The following is a 9,035-nucleotide window of genomic DNA, read 5'->3' as shown; positions in this document are numbered from 1 at the left end:
TGGGATTTATTGTTTAATTCATTTGTATTAAAATGTAATTAAGGAATAATTCAATTGGACGAAAACTAATGACAATTAGGTATTCCAAGACCATCTTTTAAAATTAAATTATAATGAGTATTTCAACTATAGAATTAGAATATACATTAGATTTCATATTTTCGGCCCAAAAATGAAATAGTCTTTAGAATTGTGTAATAGATATCCTTAATTTTATTTTATTACTACATAATACATTCTTACTAAACTCATTATAGGAAGTTTTTAAGAAAGAGACATTGTCCATCTATTTGGACAAAACTATAATAGAAATAAAAGAAATAAAAAATAGAATACCACGCTTTTTACACCCTACTTTTGACAAAAGACTTTCAAACTTGGATAAATGAGTCTTGTTATAGAAAGAACTCTTCGTACACTTGCAAAGCTTCTTTCGTTTGTAAGGTATTGGGTTTTATTCATTGGATTTTCTTCTTTCTATATTTCATAGATATATACCTCTATTCAAATGTAACATAGGAAGAGGAACAAATCATAAAGAGGAATTCAATGCCTTATACTACTTACGAAAATATTTTTTGGACAAAAGGATTGATAAGCTTGAGTTCATTGATGATTCACTTATAGTAATTAATTGTTTGAAGGGAATCCTCTAAGCAAAAAATGAATATTTTATTCCACTAGCAGAATAATTAAAGGAAATATCCAATTACATCATTTAGGTCAAGTATACTCATATTTATAGAGAGCACAACAAGATTGCATATCATCTCTCAAAAGGACTTCATCTACCTAAGACTTATAGTTTCATAGAATAAGTACAAGATGATAGTACTATGACTTTACCACGATTTTGATTTGATAATTTATGAGCTCTTTTCTAACTTGTGTTTTTCTGAGCATGGAACTGTTAAGTGTAATATTTGTTTTCAACTAATTGGTTGATAATCTACTTGATATTATGAAAGTTATGGATCATTCAAGATCTATAGGGAGAAATGATCTATCTCTGGATGATGTTTTTCGAATAGTGCATTGAGAACTGGAGTAGTATATTTTTGTTTCTCTCATATATATATATATATATATATATATATATATATATATATATATATATATATATATATATATATATATATATATATATATATATATGATTCTCTCTCTCTCTCTCTCTCTCACACACACACACACACAGACACACATTGTGTGTATGCATTTTAGGAGTTTAATGCTATTATATTAATTGACAGGGTCATGTCCACCAAGCTTATTACATAAAAAATAATAAAATCATAGATACTACAAAATATGGAAAATAAACAACCCTATCACCTTCAATTGTCATTTTATTTGTAGGAGATATGTTATTCATTTAGCGAGTTGCTAAATTCGATTGAATCAACAAACATAGTGAAATTTATTTAATATTCAGATGTGATCTACTTACCACAGATACATTACTAACGTTAATAAATGTTTTAAGGAATTTCACTAATAATAAACATATTAACTTAGTTTCATTAAAAAAATTGATTTCTCTTTAGACATATCATTTAATCTCATGAACCTTTTTCCTAGGTATTGAGATCATGTTCTTATAGAATCATTCTGACATTATGTTTTTCATAAGATCAAATTCTTGGACTTCTTCTATATATTTTTCCTATGGAATCACCCTTTTGAAATAAATATATCTTCCTTTAAGCTAATCTTTACTTTCTTTGAGCCTAACAAACACCATTATTTCTTACTCTCCTCTCATGAACTAACCTAAATTCCTTCTCCTTTTCCCTTTTAACCATCACAACTTTCGAAATTTGTTCAACTTTCAGTCCTCCAACGATCTTAACATAACAATCGATCATATTCTTTTATTGGCTTTACATGTTTTCTTCCTCAGTAGCTCCTCAACTTTTCACTTTGTTGTCATATGCCTAACTTCTTGTCTTCCTACACAAAAACGTATATGTTCCCCACATACACACTTATTTATGCCTACTTTATCTATTCTTTCCCTTCTTACCATTATTCCTACTTCACTTCTACACACTCAATACCTATAAAATCTATATTTTCATGTACATATAGGTAATCCAACATAAATTAGAATATATAAATAATCACCTATATGTGAATCACTTATATGTGTTTTATATATGTCTATCATGGGGACAGAGAAAAACAACATTATCAGTACAACTTATTTGTGTTTTTCCTTTGGCCATGCATCAAATTTGTTATTGTGTGTTTATTAATATGTTTTCATTCAAAAAAATGTGTGTTTTACGTGTCTCAACTCATTTTGCGTATGCATGATTGGTTATTTCATATTTTCGTAATAATGTTATCATCCATATACACAATTGCATGGATACTGTACTCATGGTAGCATTTATATTCCTTCTTTAATGCATTTTTTATTCCTTAGTCACATATAACTATCAAGGATATGGAGAACATTGGTTTTTACCAAACATGGATGGCTCATGTTAATTTTTAATGTAATTAAATTAATAGAATTATTTGTATTTTAGGAATCATGTGTGACTCATGGCTTTTGTTTGAATACTTAATTAAATTCACCTTAATTAATTAGTTTGACATTTTAGATGTGAGATTCATGGTTTTTTTAAGTATCATTATTTATATTAAAATCTCATTAATTAACAACTTTATTGACCAAAAACCACTTCTTTTAAAATTAAGATATATTCCATATTTCAAATATAATATCAATATACATTATATTTGATTTCTAAATCCAAAAAAATAAATAAGCTTTAGAATTATTGCATAAATGTATTTACTTTTATTTTATTACTAAAAGATACATCCTTCCTACTCATAAATGGAAGTTTTTAGAAAAACATACATTGTCTATCTACCTTCAAGTGAGACCCATTAAAATCAACTTTGCTTTTTGTTGCAATGTACCTAACTTCTTATACTCCTTGACCCTATCGCCGCAGCAATTGCTTGACTGCACTGACCAAGGAAACGATTGCAATGGAGGGAACATTATCGATGCCTTCAACTATGTCAAAAAAAGAGGACGAGGGATAACTGAAGAATTTTACTACAAGGCTGACAAGCGCCCGTGCCAAGAACGATTGGATTTGTGCATTTAAATGGGTTAGGATTTGTATAGTTAGATTCCGTTGAGATAGAGTTTAAATGGGTTAGGATTTGGATTGGTTTTATAATTTCTAATTATTTTAAACTTTGAAGTGGTTTTGGAATTATTAGAATCATTTCATGTCATTTTGTTCATGGTTTATATGAGAGGTCTTCACAACTAACCATATTTGATACTCAGGGTATTAAATTGTATAGACTCTATATAATTAGACAAACAAAATATTTTGGAAATTTTGTTAAAAAATTACTAAAAAGTAATTAGTTTTTATAAATAACAATATATTATTTATACTAATAACGTCATCTAATTTGTAAGACAATTAAATCATTGTTTTGTTTTGTTTTGATATAGCTTCCTCGGGACCAACTATTAGGGGTGTTAGACTTGTCTCTCCTGGTACTGAAGACGCTCTCAAACAAGCAGTATCCACTCAACCTATAGCTGTAGCAGTAAAGTTTAAAAATATTAGAGATATCCAAAGTTATCGGAGTGTAAGTGGTTAAGATTCTTTATATTGTCTTTTTTGAGAAAAAATAAGAAAGAGATGAATAATTTAGCAAGTGTAACTAACAAAATTTTGTTTGTTTGTTGAGCAGGGAGTATATAATGGTAAATGCAGCAAAGATTTTGACCATTCAGTTGTAGTTGTTGGATATGGAAAGGAAAAAAAGTTTTTTGTTCTCACAAAAATATTGGATAATAAAAAACTCTTGGGGAACCAAATGGGGAGAAAATGGATACATGAGAATTAAACAAGACGTTAACACATTAGGAGGAAAATGCGGTATTGCCTTGATGGGCACATACCCATACAATTAATGCATTGGCATTGAATTATATGTTGATCACATTATCAAATAATGATAGCAATTGGATTAACAAAAGTTTGGCGAATTACTATACAATAGTGTGAAAATTTACCCTTTATTTTATTAAGCATAGGTAAAATAAATTCTTAATTTATTTTGTAGAAGTTTAATACTTCACTTATATTATTGTATTGCATTATTGGTAATATATTAAAATAATTTTAATTAGAAATTTTGTTGTGTTTTTGTAAATTTTAAATGGAAGTATGAAAAGAATAAAATGATGAAAAATATTTATGTCACTACAAAAAAAAATTAATTTAGCTCTATATTTCATTTATGTATTTTTTGTTATTTTGTTTTATTTTCAATTCATTTAAAAATATATATAGTTTTATGACAAATAACTTGCTATTGCCCTTAGAGGTGCTCTATAGTATAGGGGTAGATTTCAGGTAAATGTATTTTTTTTTTAACTGAAACGGTTGTGATTTATTGATAAATTCAGGTTGGGCGAAGCGTAATCAACCATTACAATTCGCAGATTTTACATGAGTTCCTTTCCCGGTTAGGGAATAATTTCCATTTTCAAAGCACCTACATTTATGCTGATCATTCCATTTTGTAGAGTGCATCCTATGTTTGCCAATCTGTCCGCTTCCTTGTTTAGTTCTCTGAGTATGTGGAAAATTTGAACCGAGGAGAAGTCCTTCAGGGTTCTGCTCACTCTTGAGAGTTGTTTGTTTAACGCTGAATCCTTGAGCCGTTTCTTGCTTATTAAAGACTTTATCAACAATTCTGAATCTCCAAAGATTAGGATTTCACTTGGGCTTTCTTTTCTGGCTAATTGGCAAGCTTTTAAAAGACTAAGTGCTTCAGCCTGATTGTTGGTTTTCAGTCCGAGTCCCCAACTGAAATCATCTTTTTCCCCGTTCGGATAGAAGATTACCCCTCCTGCTCCTGACCTACCTGGATTGCCTTTTGAGGCACCATCGAAGAAGATAGTGCACTTGCCCTGGGATTTCCACCACTGCTGAAATCTGTCCACGGGTTCTCGAATCTACCATCTTTCCTTATGAGTTGGTTGAGTGATTGCTGAAGGTCTGGTCTTGCAAGAGAATTCATCCAGCCATGCCCTTTCCTCTATTCGGAGGGAATTATCATCTTTGACTAAAGAATAGTTCAGAGTTTCTAAAAGGAGTTTCTTTGCCTGTTCTGCCACTTTTTCTGCAGGGATTTCATTTTGGTTGAAGATGATTTCCTTCCGAGCTAGCCATAGCTTCCAGCATACATATTTTGGGGCAGCAATTCACACCTTGTACCATAGAGATTTTCTAGCGATATTGTGAGGATAACTAGCTTTCCAAGTGGAGAACATATCTGCAATCGAACAATGTGCTGGGGGTCTCACATTCAGTCCGGTCAGGAAGATAGACCAGGCCTTCTTCGCATACTCACAACTGATAAACATATGATCTGAGGTTTCCAATGTGTTTTTGCAGAGAGCACATCGATGGGGACCTGCTATGTTCCTTCTACACAGGTTTTCTCCAGTCAGGATTTTGTTATGGAACAGTGTCCAAAAGAAGAAATTGATCTTGGGGATGCTAAAGCTGTCCCAGACCTGCTTCCACACTGATTTTGGATATGGCGAATCCTTTTTGCTTTGCATCTGTAAATATCCTTGTCTCGCTGTGTACACCCCCGTCTTTCCCCATCCCCAGGTATCTTCATCATATTTATGTACTGGAGCAAAGTCTGAAATTTCCTCTATAAGGGCGTTTAGCTGGGGGGTTAGATGCGCTAGTGCTTTAGGAAAGTTCCAGCGCTGCCAATTTCCTTTTTGTCCCAGCCTGAGATGTCTTCAATTTTCCGAATTCCTTTTGTTTGTAACCAAATTCTTAGCTCTGATATTTCATTATTTTCTGTCAGAGGGGGATGACCCATAACTCTGTCTTTCCATAACAGAGTGTTTTTGCCATTCTCGGGGATTCTATACAGGTGAGATCTGAAAAAATCGATGCCTTTGCTACATAGCTTCCAAGCCTGTGTTCCTTTTGGGGCTTTCTCCGGGATGAAAGATTTAATTGACTGGTTTTTGAGGTATTTAAATTTTAATATCTGGCTGACTAGGTGATTGGGCTCAGCAAGAAATTGCCACAGTAATTTACAACCCAATGCTAAGTTTGCTTGTAGGGGATCTCGGATTTGAAGGCCGCCTTCCTCTAATGGTCTTTTCACTGTTTCCCATTTTATTAAATGAAATCTGTTGCCATTTCCGCGCCCTCCATTCCACATGAAATTACGCATGAGACTGGAGATTTGGTCTGAGATTTGATTTGGGGCCATCATTAAGGAGGCCTGGAACGTTGGCAGTGCCGAGAGAACCGATCTAATGAGCTTGGGGAGTCTAAAACATCTATTCTCCAGGATGTTTGAACTGTTTCAAAGAACCCTTCTCTTTCTGCCCAGAGAGGACTGAAGCGAAAGGGGAGGGGACCTAGGTATTCTTCATCTTTCAGGTAGAGGAGAATTGGTTTGTGGTCCGAGGTGAGTTTTGGAAGAATCTTGTTGGTGACTATTCTTTTTTCCATCATTATAGAGCTACTGATGAGGAATCTGTCTAGCCTTGCCGCTATGTGGTTTTCTCCTGTTTTGTTGTTGGTCCAAGTGTATTCTCCTTTAACTGGCTTGAAGTCTACTAGGTCCCACTGTAGAATCAGATTCTCCACTGTGGTGAGAAAAGGGTCTCTTGAGTAGGTCCCTCCTCTCTTCTCTTTAGAATCTAGAATTATGTTCAGGTCACCTCCTATAACTATGTTCATAGGATTAATACGGTCTAGAAAGTCCGAGAGTGTCTTCCAGCACTCTTTCTTTTCCTCATAGTGTACAGGAACATACATATTAAACAAAGCTAGGCTGAGATTTCTTGCTGTGTGGTGCAAATCAGTATATATCTAATGCTGGGTCTCAAAGGATCTCTATAAAGAAAAGGATTTTTTTGACCAGAATGTACCTATTCCTCCAGCCGTGCCTCTAGCATTGACAACCTTTCCAGAATCAAATTTCCATTTTGTGTTACTGGTATTTAGAAGGATCTCCCCTTCTACCTTTGTCTCTTGGAGCATGAGGATGTCTGTGGGTTCCATTTTCAATAGATCTTTAATGGCCTCTGCCTTAGTGGGATTCCCCAAACCCCTGCAGTTCCAAGAGACCAGCTGCATCATTTACCACCTATTGGGGTAGGCCCTCCTCCCTTGGGGACCCTAGGTCTGGTATTCCTCCCGAGTGTCATCTCAATGGTAGCTTGATTGCCAAGGGTTTTTTGTCTTTCTGACTCTTCTTCCCTGGTTTCCTTGTTTGATCTTCTTCCAACTTTTTTTGTTGGCCTTTCAAAGGTCTCATCGTCTGATGAACCTGTGTTTTCTGTGTTTTTCTTCTTTTGTTTGATTATATCAGCATAAGAAGGAGAGGAAGTATTACTTGGGGTTAGGTTTGGATTATTACCTGGCTCTAAAGTGTCGGTATTGTTCAACTAAGGAAGATCTTCTCGCTCTGTCTCTGGAGGATCTAGAGATGGCTTGAGAGATTCAAAGGGATTTTTGTCCTCCACGATGCTAATGGTTTCCCTGCTTCCAATGTTTTGATTGCTTGCACTTTCTTGCCCTACTTTATTCTCTATCTCTTTAGCTTTATTTTTGTTGTTCTTCCTGTTACTTGTTGTTTTGTTTGGTTGTTTCCATTTTTCACCTTTCTCTTTCTCTGATACCTCCTCATTTTTTTTTTTTGCAGTATCTTGCGAAGTGCCCGTATTCGTGATAGTGTCGACACTTGAAGGGTAGCTGTTCATAGTCGAGCTCTTGGATGTGTGTCTAGTCCGCCACCGAGAGTTTGATTGCTTCAGGTAGCCCGACTTCCAGATCGACCTCTACACAGATGCGGGCGCAAGAGTATTGATCCTTCCTCGGTGCCTGATCTATGTATCTTCCTAGGGCATTGCCAATGGATTGTAGCGAGTTCTGACTCCAGCAATGAAGGGGAAGGTGCGGGAGACGCACCCAAACAGGTACAGCTGTGGGCACATCTTGTGCTGGATCATAGTCTGGGGACCATTTGTTCAAGTAGAGGCGTTGGGGACCCATGAAGTATGGCCCATTTCTGAAGATCAGGCTTCTGTCGTTTACGTTATCAAACATGAAAACGAAGAACCCTTTGCCTACAAAGTGACTTTTTATTCCTTCATTAACCAGTGGTATCCAGTTTCGTTTAACCCATTTTTCTACTGCTTTCGGGGATGGCCATAGCCCTATAAACTGGCCAATGAGGCCTCTTTCTGCTAGGTTCAACACTGTTCTGCAGGTTTCCTCCACAGGCAAGGTCGTCGTGGGAATGATGTCCAATTTTTTAACAAAATTTTTCTGTGAGCTAGAGGTCTGACGTTTCCCAACAGCTACTATTAGGGATCTGAAGGCTTCGAGCTCCGGAGGCGAGGGAGGAGGGGCCTCAGGGCCACCTCTGAGCTCCATATATGAGAAGATCGCACAAAGAAGGGACTGATCAGCCGGGCGCGGCTAGGGTTGCAGCAGCGCAACTGAAGGTACATTAAATGTAATTTTAACAACATGTAATGTTTAACCTTTAACATTTGGGTCCTATTAAGAAATCAATCTGATTATTATTATGTATAAACAAAATATAAATTTAAAATATGAAGAGGTTTGCAAACACTCAAAAAAGAGGTATGGTAAATACATAAAAATATATCAAATAGGATAAGAAATCAACATCTAATTGCCCATAGAGGGGCTCTACAACCTAGTATGGGTGTAGATCTTACATAAACATGTAAACATGTAAATGTAAACAACCCAATATGGGGTAGATCTCACATAAAAACGTAAATGTAAATGTAATGTTTAACATTTAACATTTGTAATCTAATGTCTCCCCTATTTAAAAATCAATCTAATTATTAGTATGTATAAACAAAATATAAATTAAAAATATAAAGAGGTTTACGAACACTCAAAAAACATGTATGGTAAATAAATAAAATATAAATCAACTAGAGGTATGGTAAATAA

General features: G+C 34.8%; 1 protein-coding gene across 1 annotated transcript; it reads right to left on the bottom strand.

Annotated features, from left to right (window-relative positions):
• Window positions 1-7,823: 7,823 nt before the first annotated feature.
• Window positions 7,824-8,477, bottom strand: LOC149183750 (uncharacterized). The gene has a single exon (XM_089415064.1). It carries the CDS (start codon window positions 8,475-8,477, stop codon window positions 7,824-7,826), a length of 654 nt encoding a protein of 217 aa, XP_089271190.1.
• Between the last annotated feature and the right edge of the window lie 558 nt (window positions 8,478-9,035).

Source organism: Pinus tabuliformis, chromosome 3_2 (genome assembly GCF_031772625.1).
Source record: "Pinus tabuliformis cultivar Carrire ecotype Pingquan chromosome 3_2, CPIR1, whole genome shotgun sequence".
Classification (NCBI taxonomy): Eukaryota; Viridiplantae; Streptophyta; class Pinopsida; order Pinales; family Pinaceae; genus Pinus; species Pinus tabuliformis.
This window is presented reverse-complemented; position numbering and strand designations above follow the sequence as displayed.

Bases quoted from the DNA above. Each gene is read 5' to 3' on its own strand.
- LOC149183750 (XM_089415064.1), bottom strand. From the start codon at position 8,477: ATGGAGCTCAGAGGTGGCCCTGAGGCCCCTCCTCCCTCGCCTCCGGAG.